At 47.0% G+C, this 27,957-nt stretch overlaps 12 protein-coding genes across 12 annotated transcripts; 5 read left to right on the top strand and 7 right to left on the bottom strand.

Annotated features, from left to right (window-relative positions):
• Positions 1-99: 99 nt before the first annotated feature.
• On the bottom strand, positions 100-1,084 carry ASPBRDRAFT_46571 (mitochondrial 37S ribosomal protein uS10m). The gene is made up of 2 exons (XM_067625658.1): positions 575-1,084; positions 100-505 (listed from the first exon to the last, which is right to left on the bottom strand). The coding sequence occupies exons 1-2, from the start codon at positions 1,017-1,019 to the stop codon at positions 330-332; spliced, it is 621 nt and encodes a 206-aa protein (XP_067476510.1). The 5' UTR covers positions 1,020-1,084; the 3' UTR covers positions 100-329.
• ASPBRDRAFT_46570 (uncharacterized protein) lies at positions 915-1,491 on the bottom strand. The gene is made up of 3 exons (XM_067625657.1): positions 1,315-1,491; positions 1,150-1,256; positions 915-1,092 (listed from the first exon to the last, which is right to left on the bottom strand). The coding sequence occupies exons 1-3, from the start codon at positions 1,366-1,368 to the stop codon at positions 1,050-1,052; spliced, it is 204 nt and encodes a 67-aa protein (XP_067476509.1). The 5' UTR covers positions 1,369-1,491; the 3' UTR covers positions 915-1,049.
• Positions 1,492-1,641: 150 nt separating this feature from the next.
• ASPBRDRAFT_183947 (purine-nucleoside phosphorylase) lies at positions 1,642-3,101 on the top strand (the record flags this gene model as incomplete). The annotated part of the gene is made up of 7 exons (XM_067620015.1): positions 1,642-1,966; positions 2,021-2,099; positions 2,164-2,243; positions 2,312-2,376; positions 2,429-2,631; positions 2,692-2,971; positions 3,030-3,101. The coding sequence occupies exons 1-7, from the start codon at positions 1,765-1,767 to the stop codon at positions 3,099-3,101; spliced, it is 981 nt and encodes a 326-aa protein (XP_067476508.1). The 5' UTR covers positions 1,642-1,764.
• Positions 3,102-3,231: 130 nt separating this feature from the next.
• Positions 3,232-4,245, bottom strand: ASPBRDRAFT_198809 (Fcf2 domain-containing protein; the record flags this gene model as incomplete). The annotated part of the gene is made up of 3 exons (XM_067621240.1): positions 3,232-3,606; positions 3,842-4,004; positions 4,061-4,245. 3 exons carry the CDS (start codon positions 4,243-4,245, stop codon positions 3,232-3,234), a joined length of 723 nt encoding a protein of 240 aa, XP_067476507.1.
• A 1,001-nt stretch (positions 4,246-5,246) lies between these two features.
• On the top strand, positions 5,247-6,928 carry hapE (CCAAT-binding factor complex subunit HapE). The gene is made up of 4 exons (XM_067620014.1): positions 5,247-5,812; positions 5,908-5,921; positions 5,990-6,046; positions 6,097-6,928. Exons 1-4 carry the CDS (start codon positions 5,731-5,733, stop codon positions 6,757-6,759), a joined length of 816 nt encoding a protein of 271 aa, XP_067476506.1. The 5' UTR covers positions 5,247-5,730; the 3' UTR covers positions 6,760-6,928.
• Positions 6,929-7,131: 203 nt separating this feature from the next.
• Positions 7,132-10,157, bottom strand: ASPBRDRAFT_183938 (Rab GTPase-binding exocyst subunit SEC15). The gene is made up of 8 exons (XM_067620013.1): positions 9,801-10,157; positions 8,749-9,741; positions 8,561-8,692; positions 8,401-8,502; positions 8,240-8,349; positions 8,046-8,181; positions 7,549-7,998; positions 7,132-7,497 (listed from the first exon to the last, which is right to left on the bottom strand). The coding sequence occupies exons 1-8, from the start codon at positions 9,849-9,851 to the stop codon at positions 7,213-7,215; spliced, it is 2,259 nt and encodes a 752-aa protein (XP_067476505.1). The 5' UTR covers positions 9,852-10,157; the 3' UTR covers positions 7,132-7,212.
• Positions 10,158-11,706: 1,549 nt separating this feature from the next.
• On the top strand, positions 11,707-16,310 carry ASPBRDRAFT_131642 (putative meiosis protein MEI2; the record flags this gene model as incomplete). The annotated part of the gene is made up of 15 exons (XM_067618351.1): positions 11,707-11,897; positions 11,948-12,335; positions 12,430-12,864; positions 12,919-13,284; positions 13,343-13,378; positions 13,445-13,511; positions 13,578-13,596; positions 13,657-13,687; positions 13,735-13,752; positions 13,802-13,830; positions 13,885-13,928; positions 13,982-14,061; positions 14,121-14,226; positions 14,282-14,381; positions 15,929-16,310. The coding sequence occupies 15 exons, from the start codon at positions 11,707-11,709 to the stop codon at positions 16,308-16,310; spliced, it is 2,292 nt and encodes a 763-aa protein (XP_067476504.1).
• A 136-nt stretch (positions 16,311-16,446) lies between these two features.
• On the bottom strand, positions 16,447-19,430 carry las21 (mannose-ethanolamine phosphotransferase LAS21; the record flags this gene model as incomplete). The annotated part of the gene is made up of 8 exons (XM_067618421.1): positions 16,447-17,033; positions 17,093-17,504; positions 17,565-18,100; positions 18,169-18,539; positions 18,594-18,721; positions 18,785-19,073; positions 19,130-19,174; positions 19,231-19,430. 8 exons carry the CDS (start codon positions 19,428-19,430, stop codon positions 16,447-16,449), a joined length of 2,568 nt encoding a protein of 855 aa, XP_067476503.1.
• A 411-nt stretch (positions 19,431-19,841) lies between these two features.
• Positions 19,842-20,866, bottom strand: ASPBRDRAFT_46559 (DUF2423 domain-containing protein). Its single transcript, XM_067625656.1, has 3 exons — positions 20,471-20,866; positions 20,365-20,412; positions 19,842-20,274 (listed from the first exon to the last, which is right to left on the bottom strand). Exons 1-3 carry the CDS (start codon positions 20,649-20,651, stop codon positions 20,126-20,128), a joined length of 378 nt encoding a protein of 125 aa, XP_067476502.1. The 5' UTR covers positions 20,652-20,866; the 3' UTR covers positions 19,842-20,125.
• A 100-nt stretch (positions 20,867-20,966) lies between these two features.
• ASPBRDRAFT_46558 (Siz/PIAS RING finger protein) lies at positions 20,967-23,544 on the top strand. Its single transcript, XM_067625655.1, has 7 exons — positions 20,967-21,387; positions 21,487-21,702; positions 21,761-21,832; positions 21,893-22,209; positions 22,307-22,412; positions 22,461-22,686; positions 22,745-23,544. The coding sequence occupies exons 1-7, from the start codon at positions 21,240-21,242 to the stop codon at positions 23,253-23,255; spliced, it is 1,596 nt and encodes a 531-aa protein (XP_067476501.1). The 5' UTR covers positions 20,967-21,239; the 3' UTR covers positions 23,256-23,544.
• Positions 23,545-23,831: 287 nt separating this feature from the next.
• Positions 23,832-24,981, top strand: ASPBRDRAFT_658654 (trafficking protein particle complex subunit; the record flags this gene model as incomplete). The annotated part of the gene is made up of 4 exons (XM_067628604.1): positions 23,832-24,061; positions 24,233-24,353; positions 24,450-24,539; positions 24,620-24,981. The coding sequence occupies 4 exons, from the start codon at positions 23,832-23,834 to the stop codon at positions 24,749-24,751; spliced, it is 573 nt and encodes a 190-aa protein (XP_067476500.1). The 3' UTR covers positions 24,752-24,981.
• Positions 24,982-25,208: 227 nt separating this feature from the next.
• On the bottom strand, positions 25,209-27,139 carry ASPBRDRAFT_67945 (malate dehydrogenase; the record flags this gene model as incomplete). The annotated part of the gene is made up of 9 exons (XM_067628979.1): positions 26,880-27,139; positions 26,697-26,753; positions 26,564-26,595; positions 26,350-26,460; positions 26,185-26,272; positions 25,747-26,124; positions 25,607-25,691; positions 25,409-25,553; positions 25,209-25,349 (listed from the first exon to the last, which is right to left on the bottom strand). The coding sequence occupies exons 2-9, from the start codon at positions 26,707-26,709 to the stop codon at positions 25,209-25,211; spliced, it is 993 nt and encodes a 330-aa protein (XP_067476499.1). The 5' UTR covers positions 26,710-26,753; positions 26,880-27,139.
• Between the last annotated feature and the right edge of the window lie 818 nt (positions 27,140-27,957).

Here is a 27,957-nt window from a genome sequence, read left to right as displayed (position 1 = left end):
CAAAAGCCTGTTCCAAGGGCCTTATATATGCCCGAGGTTGCTTCGTGCTTTGCTCAGGAAGTCACGTGATTTTGACTACTAATGTAGTTGGCCCAGCTGCTGGCTAGAAATAGCTACTCGATACATGTATTTCATAGCGCAAGCACACGCCGCAGCTAGAGAGATTTGGCACCAATACTTTGCTTTTCCCTAGCAAGACCACATTATCGCAAACTTATAGACAAAGACTAATCTGGAAAGTGGACCTGCTGAAATGGGAAAGTTTTGATACAATGCACAAAATGATAACAACTATGTGATATTATACAAAGTGTTGAGTAACACGGTATTTAAGCCTTGCGTGCTGTAGTTAGGGGGCCTCTGTATGCAACAAATCTTTCGTTGTCCAGGATGTCTGAAATTGAGTCATGAGATGTTGCATCTTGCCGCTGACCAAATTGTGAAAGGTAGGGCTCAAGCATCTTCTCGACTTCTGGAAGTGTGCTGTCCATGTTCTCAGCCACGTCTGTGTCCATGATATTGTTAGTGACGTCACAGACAGAAATTCTAGAAAGAGATGATGATTGTAATATACCAAGGCTTTCATGTTCCCAGACATTGGCTTTCATGCCAACTCCATAGAAGGCATGCTTGCGCAAGAATGCCAGCCATGTTTGTACAACTTGAGGATTGCCGTCTTTGATTTGCACCAACCGTCGGAGTGTTATTCTTTCAAAGTTCTCCTGACTCTTTTTGTGCACGAAGTTGCTTCTAGGGACAGTCCATCGTTCAACAATTCGTGGTAAGGGCACCGGACCCGAGACAGGAAGGTTCAAGTAGTAAGCCGCCCGCACAGCAAAATCGGCGAAGAATTCGACATTTCGTACACTGTATGATCTCAACTGAAGATCACAGACTGGAAGGCCGAATTCGGCCTTCCTTCGAAGGGGTCGCAGATATACAGCTTGAACGCTTCTCGGAAGTCGAGCCTTACTATTAATGCTCTCGAGGCGTTCCCTCCTAATAACAAGTGAGCGCATGCTAGGGACGATTTTAAATGGAGATTTCATTCATAGTTCAGACCATTGTTTCGTTTGCGTTTCGGTTGGTTGCCTGTAGAACAGTAGTCAGCTCTCCGAAGTTGTACAATGTGGCCGTGAGAGCGCTAACAGTGCACTGGATTCAGCAGAGCCTGCTGGGTGGGAAGAATCGCTCGCTAGGTTTGCATGATGGGCTACCCCAGATGAAGTGCTGTATCTTCTGAGACCTGCTAGTAACTGAAAGCTATTAATTTTCCACTGAAATGGCTGGATTGGACGATGAAAGATTGATTACCTGCAACTGTCTGCCAGTGCAAATGAGTAGTCGAGAGTTGAGGGATAACGTCATGATTAAATTCGACGGATGAAAGAACTGAATATATGGGATGTCTAGTCAAAACAGGAACAATGCGTTATATCCCTTAAGTAAGTAGTATTGCAGGGACCTTAGACATCCTCATTTGGTTACCTGCGATCTTTTTTCCATCAGTGCCCAAGAATAGCGAGCAGAAACCTACCTTTGATTGGCTACAAGCCTGACCGCCTTAACTACGATCACATGACATTTATCGGCTTCCAAATGGTCTTGTGAATGATAAACCATGCTTTATTTGCTATCTAAGAGCACAGTCAACCTGACTTTAACGCTGTAGATATATTTTGTGGCCTCAGCGCACCTACTTTGACAACGAGCCGGACAACCGCCCCTCTCATTGTGAAATCTAAAATAGGTACTTAGGACATCATGACACCCTCTTGCAGCTCGTCATTTCAACATGTGAGTGAGGCGTTCTCGTTCCTGGAGGAACGTTTGCCAGAGTCATTGAGAGCACCCCGGGTTGCAATAATCTGTGGTTCTGGTTTGGGGGGGCTCGCAAGTACCATTGATCGCTTGCCTCAAGTCGAATTTGACTATGCTTCTATACCCCATTTCCCCCGTTCAACAGGTAGCTGTGCCCTCACAACTCGACAGTCGTGAAGCTTTACGCTCATTTAAAAAGTTGCTGGTCATGCAGGAAAACTTGTCTTTGGACTGCTCAGTGGGAATATTCCTGCAGTGTTGATGGTTGGCCGTGCTCAGTGAGGCTGCTCTAATGACAGCGCAAACTTGCATAGTTTGCTAATGGGATTTTTTTCTCGAAAGTTATTACGAAGGGCACTCCATTAACGAAGTCACATTTCCTATACGTGTTTTCAAACTCTTGGGTGTTGATACAATAATCTGTCAGTTATATGCACTCTCATCGATATAGCGTAAGTGATGTATTGCTGATAGTTCTACCGGTATATAGTAACCAACGCCGCTGGGGGACTGAACCCTGAATACATGGTAGGGGATATTGTTCTGCTGAATGATGTAAGTGTATTACCATCTAATAGCATTCAGAAACAGGCTAAACACATCCCAGCACATATTCTTGGCTGGCCTGGCAGGAATTCATCCACTGCGCGGTCCTAATTCAGAAGAGTTCGGTCCCCGGTTTCCGCCTCTATCAGATGCGTACGACCTTGAACTTCGTTGCCACGTCCATAGAGCATGGGCCACGACTGCAAGTGGAGAAGGCAAAAGAAGACTGCATGAAGGCGTATATGCCTTCGTTGGGGGCCCTAGGTAAGCTTTGTTCATCTTAGCATGCTAGCATGCCAGCGGCTAGAAGGCTGACCGTTTCAGTTATGAGACCAGAGCCGAATGCCGCATGCTTCGCCAGCTAGGCGCCGATCTTGTCGGGATGTCGACAGTGCCGGAAATCGTTGTTGCCAGGCACTGCGGGATTAGAGTCCTAGCATTGAGCCTGGTAACGAATAACGCTGTTCTCTCACCAGTGCCTCGCGGAGACGACCACCTTCTTCATGGAAAAGATGCGGCAGAGCTTGGCGAGATTTTGCAAGAAGGGAAGGCGGACCATCAGGAGGTCCTTGAAGCTGGCCGCTCCGCCGCCAGGGACATGCAGGTAAGCACCACATGACGCCCTCCATTTTTCGCGCACTGATAGTGACTGTCAATTGAAGAAGCTTGTTATACAAACTATTGCGAATGTCTTTCAACCAGGCTCGCATGAAAATCCTATCGGTGGACAGTAAGAGAGCGCGGATGGAGACCACTGTTGAGGTACCGAAATACGCACGTGGTCTGAGCAAAGGAGGCTTCAAATTGAGCTGCTTTTGGCCGAAGACTGGTCGCTATGCCTGTCCGAACAGAAGCCCAATTGTTTCACTTGCTCCTTGTGTTCCTTTTGGCTCGCAGATTTTTGTAATAGGACCGTTTACCACTCTGCTTCACAGATTGAATGTCCTTATACTTAGCCTTAAATCGCTTGTTTTCTCGCTCCATTACTAATGCTTCCTCAACAAAAGTCTTCTTTCGATCCTTTTTCGCGATGCGGCCACTGAAAAACTCGGTCGGGCCTTCAATAATAGTTCCCACTTGAGAGTACTGAGGAGGACGCACTTTGCCGCCCTCCTTTTTGTAATGCCTCTTTGGGTCTAATACTGAGCGCATTCGAAGTAACTGCAGGTCCCTCTTGAGTTCTGTTGTCAACTCTGTCTTTGGAAGGTCGAACCAGGCGCTGCCAGCCGTGGGTTTGTCCTGAACAGGATATAAGTCAGCTAAGCCATCCCCGGTCTAGATACTTTCAATATAGTGATAATAGGGATAATGCTCAGAGTAACTATGAAACAAAATGTGTACTCTCATAGGCACAGCGCATCCCAGTACGGGATGTTTAGCTGCATCAAGCGCTCACGCGATGGGATAAAATTTCCTCATAGCATTCATGACAAACAACATGACTGAACATTCAAAACAAATTAGCGCTTCTTACCTTAGAACTTGGCTTCGAGTCCCTGGATCCGATTGATCGCATCTCGAGTGGTGGTCTGATGCCAGAGCCATCTGCTACCCGGTTGGCAGCCTCTACCACCGCAACATCATCTTGTTGACGGACGTATGGTCGCAGGGAGCCCCCAGACGCTAACTTTGGGATACTGAGTGACAACACATTAGCTTTCATTGGGCAAAGAAACTTGATTGGTACACATACTGAACTGGGACAGCATCGGAACCCGCATCGGTCAAGCTATCGGCATTGGAGGAGTTGGCACTGACATCGCTGGGTCTCAATCTACCCTCAGCCTCGCGAAGCAGCTGCTCTATAGCTTCATCGTTTAACCTGGCCTCATCCAGTGGTGGGACACTGGTAGGTTCAAGGCATGTTGCACCTGTCATGTCCTATACTAGCGGAGACAAGTAACCAGGGTGTGCAAAGGTAGGGTAAAAGGAAGACCAGAAAGTGGAAGGTCTCAAGCTAGGTATTTATAGCGGAATTTCAGGGCTACTCTTTGCTGTGGAAGTAGTTCAATGGCTAGGCTTGATGGAAAATTTGTGTTGTGGGGCGGATCCTGACCTTAACCCCTTGGCAACTAGTACATACTCCGTATGTGGGGATAACTGCAATACCGGGATATCGTTATTCCTGCACTACACATGACCTCGGACATGACCTCAGCAAATTACACTGGTCAGACCTTAGTAGGAACTCTTCATCTGGTTCCGCACGTCTGAACACCCTTTTCACGGGTCTGCTCAGGCTTGCTGACCGTTATCAACAATTAGTCCGGCCCTACATACATAGAAAGAGTCGAGAATCGTTTGAGTACTGTGACTGTGTTTGCCGTACGTCATGTCTTTTTGTAACTTTTCTAGGGGTAGAGTGAAGCTTGTCCGAGCTGCCATAGCTACAACACAGCCCACTACAAGGTACTACTTGCGATAAAATGGCCAGGGGCCTCAATGTTTGTATATATAGGTCATATTTGGCATTGAATTAAATCGTTGTGATTTGATATGGAAGCTAGTGCATAGCCCGTTTTGCAAGGTCCTCTATAGAGAAGAGCTAGCGTCGCTCGGCCCATTCTTTTGTACAATACGCGTGTGCTTAGCACCGTGTCGTACTTCAACATCACAAGAGATGCCAATTTATAGTGATTATCACTATTTAGAAACATGTCATGTCTCTACTCCGTATGCGTTGTCCTGGTGTCGTAAGGAATCAGCCCAATGTTTATCAGATTATGTCCTGAAGGAATGCTGCAATCGGTTGAATTGTCGTAATTTGGCTGGAACTTATCCTAGAGCCAATTTGTGGAACTGGTCACATGACCCAGAATACTACAAGTACCCTAGTGAAGAGAGTGGCCAGAAATATGACTTGTCTTAGTACAGCTGGCGTCAATTCAGTCATGCTTGCTGTACTACTAGTTACTAACCATACTATGTGTCTATTAGTTGACTTAACGTTGGTTATGTTCAGGGTAAAGAGTTTGGTTTGTCATTGGCCTCCGCAGGGTCTGATTGCCAAGAGGCTTTTGCTAGCGTCACTCGAGCTGCGCTATGCTTGGCGCCGCGTCTTTGCCATGGTTGCACGCTACCTACATACAAAGGCATCGAAGCACAATCATCAGTTTGGCGCTTTCTAGCTCCAGGATCAGTCTGTTTGTTTCATAAACTCCATTAGGTTACTATATCCTGCGACTAACTTCTCAACCCTATTGGTAAATTGGCTGGCTTGCTTCTATCGAGTCTGTCGCGTCACATCACCCCGCTATCGCGCTTGTTGGGTAACGCCTTTTCATCATTCGTCAGGACGAGTCCGTAACAGTGCTGTTGCGCACGTCTTATATCTAGTCAAGTGGCTAGGCTAGTCATTTCATCATGGAACAAACTGCACAAACCCCTGGAACACAGCAGGGCAGGCAGCAGCCTGTGTACGACACCAGAAACGGCGGGCATTACGGTAAATATTCCTAAAAATCCCCTTCCTACAAGTGTCAATGTCTACACACATATATACATGAATACCCAAGTTGAAGGCTGATGGCATGTCCTTAGGTGCTAGCGCAGCGGTATGATCGCCTTGAACAGCATACGAGCACGCCTACGTTCTTACAGCTAACCTGCTATACCCCTCTAGCTTTCTGCGCAAGGCTATGCGCCTGTTGCTGAGCTCTATACCGGGACATGGGCGAATGTGAGTTTTCTATAATGGTACAGAAAAGATCGTGACTGACATTTCGCCAGGTCAACCAAGGCCTGCAGGGAACAGCTCGCGATATACTTACGACATATTGGCAGCACATCATCAACCATCTAGAGTCGGACAATCATGACTATAAAATACATCAGCTACCACTGGCTCGCATCAAAAAGGTTATGAAGGCTGATCCGGAAGTTAAGATGATATCAGCTGAGGCACCAATACTATTTGCCAAAGGCTGTGATATCTTTATCACTGAACTGACCATGCGGGCATGGATTCATGCCGAGGATAACAAGCGGCGCACACTACAGAGGTCTGATATTGCAGCAGCACTATCAAAGTCTGACATGTTCGATTTCCTCATTGATATAGTCCCTCGTGAGGAGGCCACGTCGCATGCGAAGCGGTCTAGTCAGACAGCTGGAGCTTCTGCAGGCGTCCCTGGCCCTGCAGGAGCCACCGGCCAACTGCCACCATCCCAGCACGGTGTTCCCCATCACATGCCCCCGCCGGACTATAGTACCCTGGGTCAACATGGGCTCCAAGATCCAGAATATAGACCGCCAACGATGTATGCTGGAGCTGTGCAATCTGACCCGACAGCCGCCTATGGTCAGCATCAGCCTCAAATGTTTGAAGGAATGTATGCAGCATATCCGCATCTACCACCCCAGCAGGTATGTTCACGAATATCATCAAGATAGTCCCACTCGCTTTCTCTGTTGTTTTCTTTTTATGTGTTTTTCTAGCTGTCCTCTACATTGGCTTGGCCCTAACTAATGCGCCGGGCACCAATAGTGAGCGATGACGCCGCTCAACCAGGTACAGGTTGAGCGACACGCTGTAGATGATTAAGTGCAACGGCACCATGGCATGGTTTCCACTAGTGCGGTAAAGGAAAGTGGACGGCCATCTACTGTGTGGCAGCAACTATGTTGCAAATTTTACAGAATTATCGTGAAGCAGATCTCATACCCATATATCTATCTGACAAGTTCTGTCCGAATGCTATCAGTGCACTTGCTCGATACATATAATGAAGTAGCCCAAGTAGTTTGCACGGCTCATAACTTCTTGCCAAATCTCGATGAGAGGGTGGTGAATTTATCTGCTTTTATGGGACTTTGAACAGTCCGTATAATTCTTCTTTTGGTTAGTCATGTATCCGGATTTTCATGTTGGACAACGTACTTCTCTAACAAGACGGGGCCATGAATAGCATCCACACGACCGTACTTTTTGTTTCGCGTAGATATATCATAGAACTCATCGGTGTTATCTGCTTGCATCAATTGCACGGTCTGTTGCAGCTCGTCGAGATTTTCCCGGAGTATGGGAACACCAAGGCTATCAACAAACTGAGATAGGTATTCGACATCTTTTGCAAGTGCCACTACACCGTTGGGGTTAATCCTTTTCACCTCTGGAGAGAGAGGTAGTGCCTGAGATAGGTCAGCAGATTTACAGTTAAGATGACACTTGACGCTACTCACAAGAATCATATTCGCGGCATGACTGAGAGCATCGAAGTATATAAGTTCTTTGATTTCTGTCGGCAAGCCAAGGAGGGTAGAGTTCATAATGTTTGACAAGAAACGTGTTAGTGTTTGCATGTAATTGCTAGGCTCTGCAGGCGGGACAGATGCCATCCAATCGTACTCAGCCGTCTCTATGAGGTCATCAATCTTGGAATTGACAACCTCGAAGATACGTTTTTCTGCTGCTTTCTTATTGCTTCTAAATTTCTCGGTAGCATTCAAGGTGACAACGTCACCGGAGACATTCTGTGATCGAGCAGCAGCAAGTAACAGCTCCAATTCACGACATGCGAGTTCAAAATGCTCTAGGTTTATCAGAATCTGCACGATTTGCCCCAGATATTGTGACGCGAGCCGTTCAACAAGAGTGTCGCAAACTTTGTCTGATAGGAGTTCATCCAATGCCTAGAATGGTAAGCAATGCGATGGCCTACTTGATTTAGTGTACTCACATCTCTTAGAGTTTCGTCAATGAGACTAGGATGAGAGAAATCGTCATTGGCAAAAAAGTAGAACTGATTCAAGAAGTTGCGGATGTCGATGCAGCATAGGGGATACATCTGGGAGAAGGGTAAGACACATGGAAACCTACACTGTCGTTAATGATTGTAAAGATAAGCGTCTTGAATTGATGGTACAAACGTACACTTGCTCCTCCCTTGGCTTGTCGGGACTATACCAACTGACATTTAAAACCTTATCAAATTCCTCGACAGTCTGGATAGGCATAGGCATATAATCATCGGTCGATACAATCTTCATAGGTCTCAATATAGAAAAACCGAACAGTGTTCCACGGGAACATACCTCTCGAAAATCATCACTGAATCTTTTTTTGAGCAGATCTGCATACTTCCTAAATAGTGTTAGAAGGAAATCATCGAATACCCCGACATGAAAGTCCCAGGTCTATTGTGCTATTAGTTAAGCTGTCTCGCCAACATTCAGGGCCCGGAGACCAACAGACATTCATCGTTTGCATGAACAATGCGATGAGATTTTTTATTTTCAGTAGGCTCTCAGCATTGTCAACCTCATGGAGAGCCTCCGATATCAGGATCACAGCTGTTTGGCACATAGAATCCCATAGTTCATCGACCTTTTCAGAATCGTTCAGCCATGCAAAACTACTCATAATTCACAGAACAAACTCACATCAACAGAAGACCTGAGGTCAGGGACCCTCTTCATCGTGGAACGCTCGACAATGGCAAAGCCTGCCATTTCTTCGAGAAGGTTGTGCAGACTAGCCCCATCTTCATCGACAAGTGTTACGGAGGCTGGTAGTAAGAGCTCTTTTTGCCGACGTCGAGTATTAGCGTACTCAACTCGAAATTTGTCCATATGCCCTAATGATCGATGAATGTGGAGACATTCAAATAATGGCGTAAAGTCAACTTGAAGTTCCTCATTTTGCAAAAGGTCATACTCTTCACTCTCGTCGGATACCAGCTCGATTGCCGAATTGAGCTTGAATTGGCCAAGATACGGCGATATCTCTGTCCTCTCCTTATGCCTGGTCTTTCGCAAGTCTGTATGATACAAAGCGATCTCCCCGAGGTACTGCGACATCTCTCGGATTCTGTATAACCAAGTATTGAGGTCAGACATGACAGCTTCAGCTATTGCTTTTTGGGTTGCTGGAACTGAGCGCTGAATCATGTCGGCAATTTTATATTGCGTCACCCCCTTCAGATGAACATTTTGCAATTCTTCTAGAGCGCGTAGTGCGGCATAGTGATTCTTCTTAGCGAGCAAATCATGTACTTGATTCGCGAGACGCAAAACCTCAAGACAGTCCTGTATAGCTTTGGATGTTTCATCAATGTTCTGCCGGTGGCTCCGTGACTCCACCAGAGCTCTCTTTTGTTCAGCCAACTTTTCCGTACTTGCTTGTATCGACTGGTTAAGGTCCAATATCTCAGCAGTCAGACTGACTGTACCTTCTCTGATACGTAAAAGCTGATTCACCGATGTTACGAACTCCTGGTGATTGGTATTGCAAATGGTCTCTATTTCGGTCTCCTTGTCGCTAGCGAATCTAGACAAAGTCTGGGATAGCTGTGATGTTCGATTGCCAACGCTGTACTCTTTGATGGAAGGAATCAATTGGTCAAGGTAGTCCGCGTCTGAGGGGGATATAATGAGCTATGCAGACCAAGAATAAGATTAGTAGTCCGTCGCAGAAACTCTTTGCCCGTGCGTACCTGGTTCAGAAGGTATGAGGACTCATTGCGAGATGGTGCCACTGACGGCATTGCGGCGAGTTCGTAGGTGAAAGACGTGCGGCTGGAATCTTTTTATGCCCACGTTCTTGGACACTGCAGATAATAGAGAATGATCCACTGGTGTGACGACTTGCTTTCAGTCGGAGACGACAATACGCGCGTCAAATTCTCACAAACAAAGTTGCGAGAAAGGTATCAAGAGAGCTGTCGAATCTAAATCGGTTGTTCACAAACACAGAGCGTCACTCAATCCAGGTAGGGGAAACTATGCTGTATGCTGAGGCCCCATGATTTGTGATAACTAGGGCCGGGATGTAGTCGCGAATACTTAATTACGTTTCCCCTGTCGGCTTTCCGATTACTTGGCCGTTGCGGGGACCTCATAAGATGGGGCACGCATTCCTCTAGCCCTTTCCGGCAATAACCAAACTTAGTTATGTCCAATATCCAATGAAAGGGATAAATAAAGCTCGCCGCTCAAGACTCCGTTTACTACTACCAAGTACATTGACTGAACTAGTAGTATGATCTCAAAAAAGTCAAAGCAAACCTGGATATTTGAATCGTCTAGTGATCAAATCTATACTCATGGACAGCCAGGGTATCACTATTGTCACCCAATTGTCCATGGATCACTTTGTCCGCTCCTTCATATACTCGGTTTGCTTTGCCCCTAATATATGTACATACCCACCAAGTAAAAGCCTCTCCGTCTTCTATATAGTTCTTCTGGGGACGGGGCGGGGAGAACAGAATTTAAGGCGGCTTTCTTTTCTTTCTTTATAACCCCCTTTACTTTGTTTTGGCTTTGGTCCATTTTCAGAAGAAGCATCACTGGTACTGACACTATCATTCTGAGCCGGACACGAGCCTCAAGCCAAATTTAAAAAGCAAGACGCTGAATATATCAACGGAACAGACCCCCTTTTCGAGGAAACCGGCCCTTTACATAACAATTAGCAGTTAGTGCTTTAGCTACATATGGTATATTATTAGCTGGATGATCTGCTAATTCTAAATATGCTTTTTTAGGTTCATCAAGCAGTACTGCGCACTTGAATAGTCATGATTTCATCGTAGGTTCTGTCTTACCCGAGTATCAACATCAAGTAGCGACCTGACACCAGCCATCTCTGTTTCTTGAGTGGCCTTTATCAAAATACTGCATGCAATGAACCTAGTACTTGTGAAACTGAGTAGTCGCTCAAGAAGCTTCTCCCAGAATTATTCTTTTAGTTATCGGTATCAGGACTGTCTGATTGAGTCTGGGAGCCAACCGCTTACTGTACACAATGCTTTTGCAATCATTATAATCCAATGAAAACGACACTACAGACTCTCGCCCGGCATCTCGAATATCCCTTGAGCACGTACCATAATTTTATATCCATCATGATCCTTACAACACATGAGAATGTGTGGGGCACTGTTCTTTTGTCATTAGGTCAGTGTAAGTGGTAAAACTGTTCATTCTCCACCCTTGGCGCCTAGATTGGGGATGGTTGTTGTGGCTCCAGCTCTGTTGCAGTAAGTGTAATAACAGGTTTTAGAAGCAGCATGCTCTTGGGGCTTATCTCTTTCTGTGGGACGTGCAGGTTCACAACTTTTCTTCGAGACGTGTTTTGTTGGTCATTTCCCACTCTCCTATGCTTCCGATATTCTAGTTGACAGAGAGGCTCTGATTTGATCGATTGTTCGCTCAGATATTCTACTAGGCGGCAAAGGCTTCTATTATACTATCACGATTTCCTAAGGTCGTTCTGCTGTAAGGTGTTTCTTATCCTAATTTGATTGTGTGAGTCCGGGCTCGCTCTCCAAGACAGACCACATTCGACAAGACAGAGAATTTCTAGATCCAACTGGATTCCGTCAACAGCTTCACAGTATGAGGCCGAACGACACGTCCCACGGCTTGAGCAGTCCTATCTCTACAATTGACGTAGGCTCCGTCAATGGGTCCCCAGATACCAAGCTTACAGCATATTCCCCTGAGGATATGCGATCCAAATGCCTTCGCTCTGACTCCAACGTTGGTGACTCGTTGAGCGACATTGGGGCACGGAAGTTATATCTGACGTAAGTGAGCAATGGCTTCGTAACCTCAGACCTGTCAGTGACGAGACCAGGTCATCCTCTGATCCATTTCTGGTGTCGACGAACACTTCTACCCGTGCTCAACTCTCACCAACAGCCGCGAGCTTCACACCAATTGGCACGGTAGACAATGTGTCAATTAGAAGTAAAACTCCTTCCATGTCTCGAGCCTTTTCTGGCCTTGGCTATCTAGCAGCAAGCTCGGATATTGATCCATGCGAAGCTAGGAAAGGCTCTCTGCAGGCCTCGGAGAGAAATGCACTGAAGTATGGAGTCATAGGCAACAGCCAGGCTGATACTAGGAACCGTCCGTTTATCAGGGACTATGAGACATTCGGCAGTGAAAGCCATAGCCGAGCCCTGGTTATTGAAAATGTGCCAAGGAATCTTACCTATATGTCCTTGGCTGGCTTTTTCAATGTGAGTGACTGACTCCCACAGAAGAGTGGATACATATACTGCCACGATCAAGAATGAAGATAAGGAGCAGAATCACTGATTGCATGCTGGACAGCGTCGTGAATTCAGCTCCCTCAGAGGTCCTGTGCTTTCGGAACTCAATTCCATGGGTAAGGTGTATGTCGCATTCACGGATAGTCGGGAAGCGACGAAGGCAATAGAAAAGGTCAGGGTCCTCAGACCTGAATGGCACGTCTCTACGATTACCCCTAAGGAATATGTCAAGCATGTCGAACCTTCTCTTCTGCCACAAACGTCTGACTACGAGGGTCAGCTGCTTGTGACCGTCTATTATGACGGTAGGAACCCCAATCTCAATCAGAACACTGTTGCTCGCTCACTTGAAACACTCGCCATGACATTCGGCGACATAAAGTCTTTTACATCCTTGCCAGTTGGGCAAGAAAACATTGGCGAATTTCATATTGAGTATTTCAACACGCGTGATGCTGACAACGTTTTGACCACGCTTAATGGGACGTCGGTTGATGTACGCAGATAAATCCTCTTTCTGCTCACATATGGCTAATAAAAGTGGTTGAAGGATTGCATTCTAGATATTTCATTCTTCAGGCCAGATATGGAAGAAAGAAAGCGCGAGCTGCCATTTACAGCTGCCACATCCCCAAGAGAGGAATTCCCTTCGGCCGAGGAGACTTCTTTAACAAAGACCGCTTCGTGGACCTCAGCTCGACCAACTCGCCCTTCCTTTATGGAACTAAGCCCTACTGGTCGCTCCACAGTTCCCCCAGGTGAACATGATAGTCTCATAGACTGGATGTCTAAGGCTGGTGAGAGGATCTTTCCCTCCCCTCGCCGCGAACTTAGCCGCTATCCTGATTTACGCTTGGGTAGCCAAAATGCAGTCGACATAGAGAGGATACGCCTCGGCTTGGATGTCAGAACAACGGTATTATCATAGGCTCTTGCTCCCTAACTTGCTAACTGACATGCACCTTTACTTGCAGATTATGCTCCGTAACATCCCCAATAAGATCGACCAGGTAAGCAACACTCCATGGATATGTACCAATTTTAGTAAGGAGACTTGGACACTCTAATAAGAAAAGGCTATGCTCAAAGCTATTGTGGATGAGACAAGTCATGGCAAATATGATTTCATGTACTTACGGATAGGTAATTTTATATGCCCCGGTCAAACCTGGCGATCTAAACCGACTAATCTCCATGTCACTCCTGCAGATTTCGCAAATAACTGCAAGTATGGCTGTCAATTTGTGAAACTGCCGTCGTTGCCAGTATTTGACATTTTCCCTGCCAGCGTCGGATACGCCTTCATAAATTTTGAAGATGTGAGTCCATTCAGCGACCTCAGCTGCCGCTACTGACAAAACCTCAGCCGATTGATATCATTGATGTCAGTGTTGTCTCAACCCTCACCAGCGAAACCACTAAATCCTATGTAGTTTGTCAACGCAAGAGCGGGACGAACCTGGTATGCCGAAGCTGAGGGAAGTGTCATATTATCAATGATTTAACGCTTGTACAGGAATTGTTTCAACAGTGACAAGGTGGCTGAGGTGTCTTATGCAAGTTCGTACTCGCTTGACCCCAAAAGGCTATAGATTAGCTAAACTCCAGGCCAGCTATACAAGGAAAAGATTGTTTGGTGCAAAAGTTCCGCAACAGCTCGGTCATGCTGGAACACCCGTCATTCAGACCAAAGGTCCGTATCATCCCTGCTTCTATGTCGACGTAACTTTAATGAAAGGCTCATTCTTGCAGATTTTTCAGACTGGCACAGGCCCTCTCGCTGGCAGCGAGGATCGCTTTCCCGGACCAGACAACCCTTCGAAAATGCGCCGCAGCATTGAAAATGCCGAACATGTCGGTAAGAAAACATATGCGCGTGCCTTTAAAGAAATACACTCATCAAAATGTCTCAGGACTATTTGCTCCGCGCGTCGGTCAGCAGTATCGTGACGAGCAGCGACGTCGCCGTTCTCAATTTGATCGCGGAACTACTGCAGCCGAGCGCGAAATAGTGTATGTCCGAACATTCGCACCAAGGCGTCCCTATGGTGTCAGTAATGGTCTCAGGAGTACGCCCTGTACTTATCCTGGGATGAAGATGTGGCACGATCCAGTGCATGAAAGCGGGCCATGACCAATTTAACTCAATGCAACCCTCAAGGGCTGCCCCTGATCAGTTGATCAGCCTGATTCTCATTCTAACCTAGGGAAACTATCAAGAAAAACTGCCTACACACCGGTGCTTACGCTTGCGCCCCAGGATAGCGTACAAAAAATGGCTATTGACTACCGATCGCTTTCCCTACGTTCTAAGCCAGGGATCCTCTATCCTTGTTTTCTGCATGTTGTCTACTAGTTATGTCGGATACCAGCGCTTGATTGGAGCGACGGTCTGCATTTGACCCATGGGAGAAAACCTTATGGCCCTGGTTGGCTTGGTATGGTGTCTCGAATTGTGTCTAAATGTTGGAAGCCTTTCTCTGTGAGAATTAGGCCCCCTGCTCCCAGTGTCCATTGACCCCTCGGATGTTCGATAAACTGAGATTTAAATACACCAAGAAGAATCGAATCATTTTCGTTGCATGGCCTTTCCGTCTTTCCGATGGGGTAGTGGAGATTGCATCCCAGGCCATCTATAATGCCACTGCAATCCAAGGGTGCTATAGGCGAAGCAGTGATGGTCGAGCGTAAATGAATCCTGGAACCGTGGTCCAGACAATAATTGAATGGAATCCACGACGCAGCTAATTTACATAACACTATATTGCCATCTGGCGGTACTTAGTAGAGTGATTATCGGCAGTAATGCTTGCCTGGCCAGGATAAGACAGCCCCATAAGGCTCAGGATTTGTATCCCATTTATAATCCATAATCAGCCATGATTTCTTATAGTAAGCAACACGCGTAACAACTTACTAGTACACAGTATGTCGGGTAGTACTCGGATATTCTCCCCGAAGGAGTTAAAAGCTGTCGGGTGTCGGCAAGGTTACCGAGGCCAAGTGAGTTATCCCTAGCGGCGGCTAACTAGATATGTATCCATCGACTTTCAATTTCACCGGTCTTGTCCCACAAGTCGAGAGACCGACAAAGTCAATCACGCTCCGAAACAAAGCTCATCGATCCACGATCCAAAGCACTGCACCGGCTTGTTGTATTTGTTATCTCTTTGTTGTGCTCCAAATCCATCACCCTTTGACACAACACAGTACTGTCCATCTGCGGCAGAGAATGAGTACCGAAGTGGACAGAATTTATGCGGTGCATTCTATACTTCATTTGATCTTTCATCGCAATAAGAATCAACACCGAGGGACGAAGTGGTGGAAATGGTTGGCGATCTTAAAACGAGTTACCTTGAAGCTCGCCAGATCTCTTGACCGTCGGCCATCATATGGCAGTGTTGAGTCTTTTGCTGATCAATATAGACATCATTTGGTGACCTACATCATACCGAAGTGCTACCAGTAAGTTAGGAGAACAATCAACAAACACACTCGCATCTTTACAACTTCGCTCTATGCGGCACCGCCAAGACAGTTGCTGATTCGATATCAAGAGCATTCTCCGCAGTTGTTGCCGATGGACAGTTTTCTACCCTGGGAACAGTTTTAATAGCCACTGTCGCTCGCTTGGCCAAAGCTACAGGGATCGATAAGGAGCTGAATTTGTCATCATACGCAGAAAAGACTCCCAATGGCCCCGTATATAGCACCGGTGCGCAAAGAAGAGAGGATATGGGTGTCGTCCTCTGCCGTCCCGAAGGTTCTTCAACTCTCACGCTGCCACTCGGGATCCAATCTTCAGAGATTTCACGTCAAACTTATGATGAGAGACGTTCAAAGAATCCCGGAGATACTGTAGGCTCGAAGGAGAAAAGCATACGAAAGAAAAAGAGGAAAAAGGATGCCATCGACGATCTATTCGATAGCCTGCTATAGGAGCAGGTGGCGGATCTCGCAGACATATATATCGTGAACGCTAGTCAGTAGGTATAATTCTTGAGTGCACAATCTATATATGCAAAGTAATCTTATATTTGGTGTATCGCTCAGTGCTCCGCCCTCTGCTTTCACCTTATGGTCGCTTCACTTGTGGATGATTCAGCTGCCTGGTTGAAATAAAGTGCAAGGTCTCACCAAGCAAGTTCACGGCCAAGTGGTTGAAGATAGTCCATGCCATTGCATAGAGGTACTTGGGAGAGAAGACCGTCCAGATAAAGAGATGTGACCTCAAAATCGTGCATGCGGCCATAACAGACATTAATGTGACGGCCATGTGGAAAGTGAGGACAGCCATGTGACTCTCCCTTTCGTGCCTGGCCTGGCTTAGCCGGAGAACCCGAGCAGCCGATACCCACCATATTGGCCCTGCCCAGTTACTCATAAATGTTAGAATCCCAACCAGGACGACATTGTAGGTGCCAATGCCATTGTACGCATTGGATAGGTCAACGGTTGCTATAGAATTTGAACCTCCAAATGCGAAGAAGGTCATATATTGCATGATCAAAGATGTAATAGCTAGCTCGAGGGCAGGAAGTTTCATCGTAGCCAGTATATTGGCATGGGCCCTGAGTATTAGAAATATCGGAATGTTCGTAGCTCTTGTTTGAGTTACCAGGAAAAGGGTGAGAGCTTCATGGAAGACGGTACTCGGGACGACTGTAATATGTTAGTCGATATTCGAGATGACGTTGGTTTGGACTTGCCTCTCGTCTCACGCCGTTGCAGGTTGTTGCAGGTACACATCGAAAATGGAACGAGTGACAGAATCCCAACTACAACCAGCCGCGTAAAAAGGACAGTAGACGCTCCATCGAACTCCCTCTTCCAAAGGACGAGCAGAGCTTCAGGAAGAAGTTCGGGGGAATCTGAAGCCACATATGACAGCTTCAAGAAAAATGCGCCCAATGCTAATGCGACACAATATAATTGCCAAAGCTTTGATAGAGGACGGTGGGCCAAGAGGTGCCTACAAGTGTTGGCATATGTTGAAATAACGAGAAACCAAAGTATCAGCCGGTGGGAAGGAAGAAATGTCCGAGCAATGTCTGGTTCAGTAGCAAATTTTTGACCAGTTTGGTTCCAGCGCCTCAAAACCCTATGTGATAGCAGCAGCGCCAACGCACCATACTTGGAATATAGCAACTCATACAGGCGATAGAATGTTTGCCTCCTTCCCTGAGAGGGCACGGAGCAAAGCGGAAGGATGGATGATCTGACATGTAAATAGAACACCCATGCAGTAAATATCCAATTCCAAAATTGTTGCTCTTCCTCCACATAGCTACTAGCAAACATCATGCCACCGTAGCTTAGGATACTAAGTGCGAAAAATGCCCCGGAATGCCCGGACTTAGAGAGCAGAGCGTAAGTCGTAGGGAGAGGAAGGAGGACAACGAGAAAAATCAGGGCTAAGCCCAGAAGAAGGTTTCTGAGATCGTAATCGCTGGCCGCACTACTCATTACCTTCTGTGCATGTTTCAGGAACTCAAATAAGGCAGACTCAAGCTCGATATAAGAACCATCTTTGTCGGTTCCACTGAACTTATGTAGCAAGTGATCGACCCGAAACCATGCGCAGAGCGCCAGATCAACGTCGATTAAAGGCCTAGTGTCGCAAGCGATGTTGTTCGAATTGACAACAAAGCTGTGGCCAGGGAACGCCTCCCTCATTTTTTTCAATAGCTGTCGGGAATTCGAGAGTAACACATCGATTCTTTGCGATCCTGAGCAGGCCATTCATAAGTATGAGTTACAGTTTTGGATGTATCATACAGGGAATGTGTACACGTACTTAATTCCCACAAATCAAGGAGTTCTGGGATAAAGACACCCAGGCTATTCAATGGTATCGGTAAGCCTAAGAGACCTGCTAAAGTTGGAGTTATGTCTGTTTGCTCAACTGTCCGGTAATACTGGAAGTCGCTGCGTGAGTCTGCCGGAGACTGTCTGAGGATATTCAAGGTTTGGAACTTAGGAGAGATGAAGAGCAATGCGGGCGATGTCTCACCCACGGATGAGCCGCCATGATTCCCGGCATCGTTCATCCCATGGTCACCACACAAGACAAAAAGAGTGGACTGCAGATGTTGCTGCTGCTCTATGCTGGCATATATATTGGCGACGATGGAATCCATCTCCTGCTGTTTTGTTGCCATGTAAGGGCTGTATGATACTTCTTAGCCCACCCGAAGCTAAGCGTTTACTGGTCCTACTTACCTCTGAGGGCCTGCCTTGTGCCCGATGTGGTCTAGTCCAAGGTAATGCATGATGAATGCGGACCAGTCATCACGGAGAAGTTCAGTAGAGACGTGACGAGTCACGTTATTGTCCACCTCGACGAAGTCCTGCGCAAACTAGCTTAGCTTACCCATTGAATCACCAATGTAAGCTCGTTGGCAGCTACTAACCGACACGAAGAAACTTGTGGTCCCATCTGTTCTTTCAAACATCCCCGGAAATAGTTTGAGCCAAGTGTCATCTCCATACATGACAAGCTGGCCTCCGTTTGCCTTCAACTGTGCTAGCCAAGTATCTTGATATGCTAGAGTAGACGAAGTGTCGGACTCTGCAATATTCAGGATTACATCCAGAAAAGATGGTATTGAGCCAGTTGTTATTGCCTTGAGACGAGGCATTGTGACAGTTGGCGAACTAGCATAAGCAGTGAATGGCAGTGCAGCGCCTGATCGAATCAGGCTAAAGGAACGAAGGTTAGAAAAGTAGCTTCTTGCTTGGGATTTACGCTTGCTGACCTTTGGGTGAACAGGAACCCGGACTTATCAGAGTAGACGAAGTCACTGATTGAAATCAGCTAGAAGCACGGAAAACCGGGAGCACCTCAAAACGCTCATACCTCCTCAAAGCATCAATGACCATGAAAATGACTTTGTCAAAAACTTTTGGAATTGCGGTGTAGTTGCTATCATCTTCAAATCTTGCAAGTCCTGGTATCAATGGCTTGTAAGGAAAAAATCCAGACGAAAACACTAAGACAGCTAAGGGGGTTAATACATTGGCGATTATTATCGCCCATCTCCGTGGTAGGAAGGCCATTGAAAACTGAGCCGATGGCAATATGCTATAAGGCTTAGCGTCTCTTCTCCTCTAAGTAGCCTGCCACGCCTCAACACCAAACATCCGAGGCCACCACTTCATATGAGGTGCGAGATTCGGTTTATGCGATGACTACGGAGTACTGTTAGCAGTCGTCCAAGGGGCAGTCCGCATATATTGATATCATATACCGCCTACTTAATTGGGATTTGTGGGGGCCATTCTCGGGGCATCTACGGAGTACTCCGTAGATCGACTAGACTAGTCCGTGAAACACGGACATTGCTGAAGCCACGCTATTTCAATGCTCCATCTGTTGATCCTTTGCAGCTGTAGCATACAAGTACTGTGTCAAGTCCATGCATGACAGAGGGAACAATCCCCTGAAGTATAAAGCATCCGCTCAGGGGCTGATATGGTAGCCATATACTAGTAAATCGTTTTTGATGAAGCTCAGATCCATGTACATTTGAACTTTCTACGGCTGGGAATATGGAATTAGATGACTGAAAGCATCCACAGATGCTATCGCATGACTCCGGTTTTCTGCTTCTTTCCTAGAATGACCCAAAGAAGCAGATATAACCAAGACAGTGGTAGGTAAATCAGTCACATCTCACACAGAACGCCAAACTCCATATATGAAAGGAAGCCCGACTCTTCCACCACGAATGAAGCGAAATATGCCACACCTTTCACCGTCTCTTTGAATTTCCTTTAGCCTTTGATGGGTGAGGACGAAAAACGATGGATGAGCGACTCTTCTTATGACGTTTCTGGACTCGTCCCGACTTCCTGGTGTGCGCATGTCCACCCTTAACAGTTCCTTGATCAATATCCATATCTGTGAAAGAGCCAGGTTAACATAGGGCGACGCAAGATGGTTGGCAAATAACCATGACAAAAGCAGAAGATCCAGGTGCTCCTAACTTACCTCCAGTGGAGTTAAATACGTTATCAGCTACTTTGTCAGTGTTGTTGTCTGAGTTGCGCATAACACATCAGCTGTGGTCCGGAGATCTCATGGGAATTTCACATACTTGTGGTTGCATTATCCAGTTCCATGCTTGGCTTCTCCTCGTTCGGCCGAGGCTGAGAAGCCAGCTCTTGCAGCTTCGCGGACAGTCTCTCAGTCCTTGCATCAACGGCCGGTCCAAAGACTGTGGCTCGGAGTTTAGCTCTATTGCGCTTGGAAACACTGGCCCGGACGCTCTTTGCCATGGTGTCCGTCGGCAACTCTGGGATGAAAAAAAAAAGAGTTCTGTGTAAAATATAAAGATTGTTTAAGGTAGGATGTAGCGATATTAAAGATGAATATTATGTGCAATCTTAATACGAAAGATCAAGTATGTGTAGTGAAAAGTTTTGTGCAAGACTCGCCGCCTCTAGATTGCCGATTTGCCTTTCCCTGTTCCACCACTTTTTTTTTTTTGGGCGGGGAGGGGGGCGGACTTTGTACTAGTAACACAAACTAGTTAACACGAGCGCGGTGGATAATCTTATGTCATCACATTAAGAGGCTCTCACCTCCGCAATCGCCGCTGGCCAGGTCGATCGAAGAGGTTGCCATTGGCATCTAGCTCACTCTGTGCTTTTTCTCGTTAGTTTCTAATTGATCTCTAATAGTCGTACTAGGACTTCAACGATCACATCTCCACATCTCCATTTGCTTATTATCTGGAGTATTGAGATGTTTTTGAAAAGCGTTGCTGAGCATAGCGCAACTGTCTTGAACCATCTTTCTTCCTGAGATAACGTTTGCATGCTCGTTTCGTCACTGGCTAGCATTTTTTACTTTCAATCCTAGTCATGGCCTCTACTGGTCAATTTTCAGATACACAAAGTCTTGTTGCATTAGTCAAGACATTGACCAACGCGCAACTCAAGGACATACTCAGAAACGAAGGGCTTGCTGTCTCAGGAGTGAAAGCTTCGTTGCAGTTACGGATCATTGACTGTTCGTTATACCTTGTTCCATATTGCCTTTTTTTTCCCCCTTTAGATCTAGGTCAAGGAATTATCTGTCAAGGTGCTAACTCTTCATGAAACGCAATAGACATTGAGAGACTCCACCAAGGAGGCCATGTTGAACAGTATGACGACTTGAGGAAATTCATTTATGCTACGGCACGTCGGCCAATACCTACGTCTCCCACCACACAAGCAGTCTCCGGTCAAAACTATCAACCGCGTACCGTCAATCAACCTTTGCTCACGCAGCATAGGCCATCACCTTTGAGCATACCAATGCCATCACATGGACTTACATCTGGTATTCACTTACATTTTCGTCTGCTCCGAGGCCGGGACGGTTACTCACTATCATACAGGTCGTTTAACTTTCAAAGACAGCCCGTTTTACACCGTTTTAGAGCCATTGACTTCTGCCTCGGAGTGCAAAGGTGAGACATTCCCGCTATAGTCTTCTTTCACTGGCAGGCTTCATCTAATCATTTATCAAGTGCGCGAACAAACTAGGGACAGTGTGGAGCTTAAGGTTGTCCTCACACCAACAGTAGCGGCTAGACTGCAGGCGGATTCAAACCTTCGAGTGATGGTGTATTGCGCCGCAGACACAGGTCTTAATCAGTATACCAAATCCGACATCGCATTTCCTCACCAAGTCGAACTAAAGGCCAACCTGGATGAGGTGAAAGCCAACTTAAGAGGCTTGAAAAACAAGCCCGGTACAACAAGGCCAGCAGACGTAACGCAATATATCCGCAAGAAGCCAGGCTACCCGAATAATATTGTCGTGACATATGCCCTTACGCAAAAGGCAAGTATAGAGCCCCCAATCATCACTTATCAGCATAATAACCGTTGGGGGTTGACTCCGGAGTTGTATTTTGAGGGATTTGGCTAATCTTACCTAGCGATTCTTTGTTCTGGTCAACCTTGTTCAGCGACATCCAGTCGAAGAGCTGGTTGCCGAACTGAAAAGGAGGAAGACAATTTCCAAGGAGCAGGTCTTACGAGAAAGTACGCGCCTAGAACTGTAATTGACAGAGTTTTGCTGATGCCCTGCAGTGAGGAATAAAGCTGGCGATTCAGATATTGTTGCCACATCCAGTGTTATGTCGCTCAAGTGCCCTTTATCAACGCTTCGAATAGAGGTTCCTTGTCGTTCTGTGATTTGCACACACAATCAATGCTTTGACGCATCTTCGTTCTTGCAACTCCAGGAACAAGCCCCGACTTGGTCGTGTCCCGTCTGTTCTAAGGCGACGAGTTTCGAATCGTTGCAGATTGATCAGTAAGACAGAACCTCTTGATTCGAATATTTGTGCAGATAATAACATTCTTATGCATAGATACGTCGATGATATACTTCGTTCAACTTCCGTCGATGTTGAACAAGTTATTATAGAGCCAGATGGTCAATGGTCCAGCCCTAACCAGGAAGACTCTGCTAAAGTGGGCGGATTTACTCCGACAACAGATGATGATGACGAGTTGATAGAGATAAGGGAACCCGGGGTTACGCCCATCAAGCAAGAGTCTTTCCCAGCTACATCTTTTTTCGTACACCGAACACCTACTCAGTCACGGGAACCCTCAGCGACGTCGTCTGCACCTTATTTGTCGACGAATAAGCGTAATGCTGCCCAGGTGATCGACCTTACGGGAAGTGATGAGGAGGATGATACTCCAATCAGACCTGTAAAGCGGCCAGCGTTCAATCAAACGAACCGGCCCTCGTCTCAGCAGGATTTTTGCAACCCCTACAACGGTGGCTTTGTAAACGGGGACATCCAACTACCCAGCCAGTCTAGTTCTGATTTTATTAATCAGACCGGTGGTTATGATGCACGCAGTTATTGAAGCATACTTGCATGGTGTCGGGCGCATTCGGTTTTTATGGGTATATCCACTACGCGAATCAGTTGGGAGCCTTGGACAAGCATGTTAAGGAAACAGATTTTTTTCCTTCAATTTTCATGACCAACAAAGATTAGATCCAATATTTGTTTCCAAAAAGGAGAAAGAAAGAAAAAAAAGGGAGATAGAAAGTCTAATGGCCGCGTATCGTCGCTTACGGAGGAGCGTATGCAGTCTAGGGAACCTTCAGAAGTCCCTGGTGTAGATACTGCATTGAACCCTAGTATTATATTACAGAAGGAAAACATTCGTTAGTTATGCCGGCTGGTTTATGTCATAAGGGGACATGTCGGGTAACATGGGAAGTTAATTCGCAAGTCTGGGCCGCCCTGTCGGAGCTTGCGATATTGTTCGGCGGTCACCATGCTTGGCTGAGCCGCATAATCCCCGCAAAACGACAGCGTACAATAAGGGTGATCTACTATCACTTATTCACCGAGTTCACTTTATTCGAATTGTCAAGGCCACTCTACGATAATCAAGCTCCCCACCAACGTGGTCATAATAGCACCCTTCATAATGTCGTTTGATACACCGGCTTCATCTCTCAATGCTTCAGATCCTCACGCACGGCTCCTCGGTGCCTCATGCCTTGATTTCCTCCTGATAGAGCTCGTCCCCATGGCGGAGCGATTAGCGAAAGAACTCGCTTCAGAAGACAAGATACCAGATGATGAAGAAATCCGGGAAACTACATTCTTTCGCCTCGAATCTTTGGGTTACAGGGTTGGACAAGGGTTGGCAGAACGGTACGCTTGAAAAGCCCGCTATTTGCCTTCGCGACGTCCTTTTCGGACCTTCCAAGTTATGGAGATATTTGCCGGAAGGGTGCAACATCCAGAGCAACAGGATCACCGACTGTTTTGCAGATGCTTTCTATCGAAATTCCGCAGCTAACGCATTTCTGTTGTCGACCGGAGCAGATTCTCCCGCGATCGCCCACGATTCGCAGATAATCTAGACATCATAAAGTTCCTTTGCAAGGACTTGTGGACGATACTTTTTAAGAAGCAGGTGGATAATCTGAAAACGAATCACCGGGTAGGCAGAAACCATATGCGCTCTCAATTCTCTTTTTGCAAGCTCCCTGATTCGCAATTTTGGGGGTGGGGAGGCTAATAATACGTGCACTGCCAGGGCGTGTATGTCTTGACTGATAACTCATTTCGACCGTTTGCAAGGATGAGTACATCTGTTAGAAGTGAGGCGGTGTCTATGGCCCAAGCGGTATGTTTGTCCCAGCATGTTTTTTTCTTCCCCTCAAAATGTCAACTTTACATGATCTAACGACTTGCGGTATATCATAGTATTTATGGTTTCCATGCGGTGTTATTCGCGGGGCTCTATCAAACCTAGGTATTACAACCACTGTTCAAGCGGAATCTACAGAGCTTCCCGGCGCAACCTTTCAAATCAAAACCGTCAACCCCAAGCCTTGAAGCCGCTCCGACATAGGCTACTTCGAACCTTATCAGATACTTAATCGGTACAACCTGCGTTCACCACTGGAGAACTTGGATGACAATCACATGCAGCACCCCGGGGATATCTGCTGGAGCTACGGTTCTCATCAAGGGATTGCTGGATAATCCTACAAACATTCAAGTGCGGGCATGAAGAATACATGGTTTTATCATTTAAACAGGTCACTCGTATCTCGAAGTCATAAATCCTGAGTCAGAGCAATCCACCGACAATCGCCCATTCGTCTGCAGAGTCACATACTTCAAAGCCTATCTCCCCATGATAACAATGATTAGCAGGGCTCCTTCCATTTCCGTGAAGTTGTGATGCGACCACCGAAAGATATTCCCCCAGTGGTGCAACGGTGCGATATTGGCATATCACCTATTGATGATTGGGAATCCTGTGACTCAGGGATTGGGGTGGGCGCGTTTACTTTGGTGGGGGGTTCTTGATGAATTCGATTCCCTTTTCAATGTTGCCCTTCAAGCCCTCGGTGCAGGTCTTGATGAGCTTCTGTTCCTGCTCGGTCACGCCGTCAAGAACATTGATGGCCTTCTCAGCCCCGTTGGTCTGTTTTGTCGAGTCAGACTGATGTCCAATATTCAAATATCATATACTGAATGACTTACGCCAAGTTCCACGAGGGTAGAGAAGAACTCCAGGCCAGTGGCCTTGGAAATCTCTTCGCCGCCAGCGATGCCAGGCAAGTAGACAAAGGTGGGCTCGACGATACCCGATTGGCCTTGAGCAGCCTTGATAACGCTCTGGGCAAATCTTGATACGAAGTTAGCCCTGGCACCAGATGTTTGTAATTGAGAGACACAGACCTGAAGCCAGCGTAGGCCATAGACAGGGTTGCAGAGCCGGCACCGTCCTTGGCCTTGACAACCTCATCACCACCGAACTGAACGCCTGCAGACAATTCAGTAAACGTTCCAATTGCTAAGAGACTGCACAGTCCACTTACGGTTGACTAGCGCATCGTACTTGTCTGCGGGGATCTGGAAAGCGGGAGCGGCCTTGCTGAAGAGGGGAACAATAGTTTCGCCCGAGTGACCACCGACAACGGGGATGCGCACAGCAGATGGGTCCTTGTGGCCGGAGTATTCCTGAGTGAAGGTCTCCGCGCGGACAACATCCAGAGTGGTGACACCAAAGAGACGCTTGGGGTCAAAGACGCCAGCGGCCTTGAGGACCTCTGCGGCGATGGGAACAGTCGAGTTGACAGGGTTGGAGATGATCAAAACGAATGCCTTGGGGCAGTACTCAGCGATACCCTTGACCAGGTCGCGCACAATACCGGCGTTGATCTTGAAGAGATCATCACGGGTCATGCCAGGCTTGCCTATTAGCAGCAGCTTTGTCAGTCAGAAGCACCTAGGGATATGAGAGGTGATTTACTCACGGGGAATTCCAGCAGGGATGACAACAATGTCAGCACCGGTCAAGGCGTGCTTCAACCCATCATCCTTGGGGAGGAAACCGGAGATTTTCTACCGAAGATGTCAGAAGTAGTGTCAAAGTGGTTGGCATAGAGGGGGGGGGCACGTTGTCGCACGGCCACACATACAGCAACAGAGGAGATGTGAGAAAGGTCGGCAGCGACACCGGGGGTGTTAACAACATCGTAGAGTGCGAGTTCGTCAACCAGGGGGGATGTCTTCAGCAGGAGAGACAGAGGCTGTTCGGTCGGAAACACATGAAGGTGTCAGTAAAAGTTACAGAAGACGACAGGCCTGCATCGCGGTGTGCAGTTCTGATAGGGACAAGTGAGGGGCGCGTACCTGGCCAATGCCACCAGATGCTCCAAGAACAGCTGTTGCAATGGATTAGTCCCACATCTCCAGATGATGCCGGGGTTGTTCTTGATCTAGAAAGCGGGGACCCAATGCAGGCACCGTGAACTAAGCCACTTACCCGCTTTAACCATTGTGAAATTGAGATCGGTTTTCGCTCTAGTAACTTGTGATAAATCTAGACGCGAGGGTGAAGAGAAGCACGCGAGATTAGCCTGGGTTATCAGACCGAAGGAGCAGAGAGAGAAAGAGAGAGAGAGAGAGAGAGATGGGGGAGTGTGAGATTTAAAAAGGGGAGAAATACGTGAGGAGAAGGAAGCAGGTGAGAAAGAGGCTCCGATAAAGAAATAAAGAAAAAAAAATCAACGACACCAGAGGAGGGGGAAAAAAGGAGGGGGTGGAATTGGAAAGGAGGGGATAGTTGAGGAGGGGGCGGGGTGGTGGTCAGTCACGGTGAACAGGTCGGGGCAAGTGGCAGCAACAGGATTAGGAAGGATTGGGGGAATCACTGGCTCAGTCCGGGGCCCATACTTACCAAAAGGTCCTTTTCTCCAGAAAGGAAACGTGGTCAATAAGCAATAGATAGATGAATAGATAGAGAATCCTGTGGGCAAATTATTTCCAGTACGCTTGGAGAGGGAGAAGCTCCAGGTCCATTATATACTACGGAAACCGGACGGAGGATCACATGTGGGGTTACCATGAAGCTGTCCTGCTCACTAGACTAGTTAACTACTAGACTAGAGATCCAGCCCATCCGTGGGAGTTCCAAGGGTGCCCGGCCCCTCCCCAATGACATTGTCCAAACATATGCACGCCTTTACAGGTACTCGGCAACTCTGAAAGGCATGTATGTTCATATACTATCCCAGTAGACAATACATTTTCTACAGCACCCTGAACGCCGGTTCATCGTCCCCAGCTAATGCTCTATCTAGTACATAATAGTACTTCACTATCATGTAGCCCTCGCAAAGCTGTCTTTTGCCCAATCAAGTGACAAAGCACCTCTTGACCATCACCAACTGTATAGGACCCTTGTGGAACAGAAATAGTCAAGCACACGCCAAATCTTTCCTCCGCAGTCCGGACATCCTATCGTTGCGTGCTGGAGCATAGTAACTAGCCGGATTGTTGCTTCCGGTTTACGGTTGCTTAGTCACCCTTTGAAAGTCATTCAGGTTTAACTAACTAATCAACTAGTTAGATATTCCTCGGATGTAGTCCCCATACACGCGCGCGCCCCCCAGATTCCGGCAATTCTCGTCGACTTCTTCGGTTCCAGGAGCCCACATGCGAAGGAACAGACCGGTTTGACCGGGGTTCCATCAAGGTTTCGGGAAAAGGCGGATATCAATGTTGTCTCACGGTAACTTCGCGGT

This window comes from Aspergillus brasiliensis (assembly GCF_001889945.1).
Source record: "Aspergillus brasiliensis CBS 101740 unplaced genomic scaffold ASPBRscaffold_11, whole genome shotgun sequence".
Lineage (NCBI taxonomy): Eukaryota > Fungi > Ascomycota > Eurotiomycetes > Eurotiales > Aspergillaceae > Aspergillus > Aspergillus brasiliensis.
This window is presented reverse-complemented; position numbering and strand designations above follow the sequence as displayed.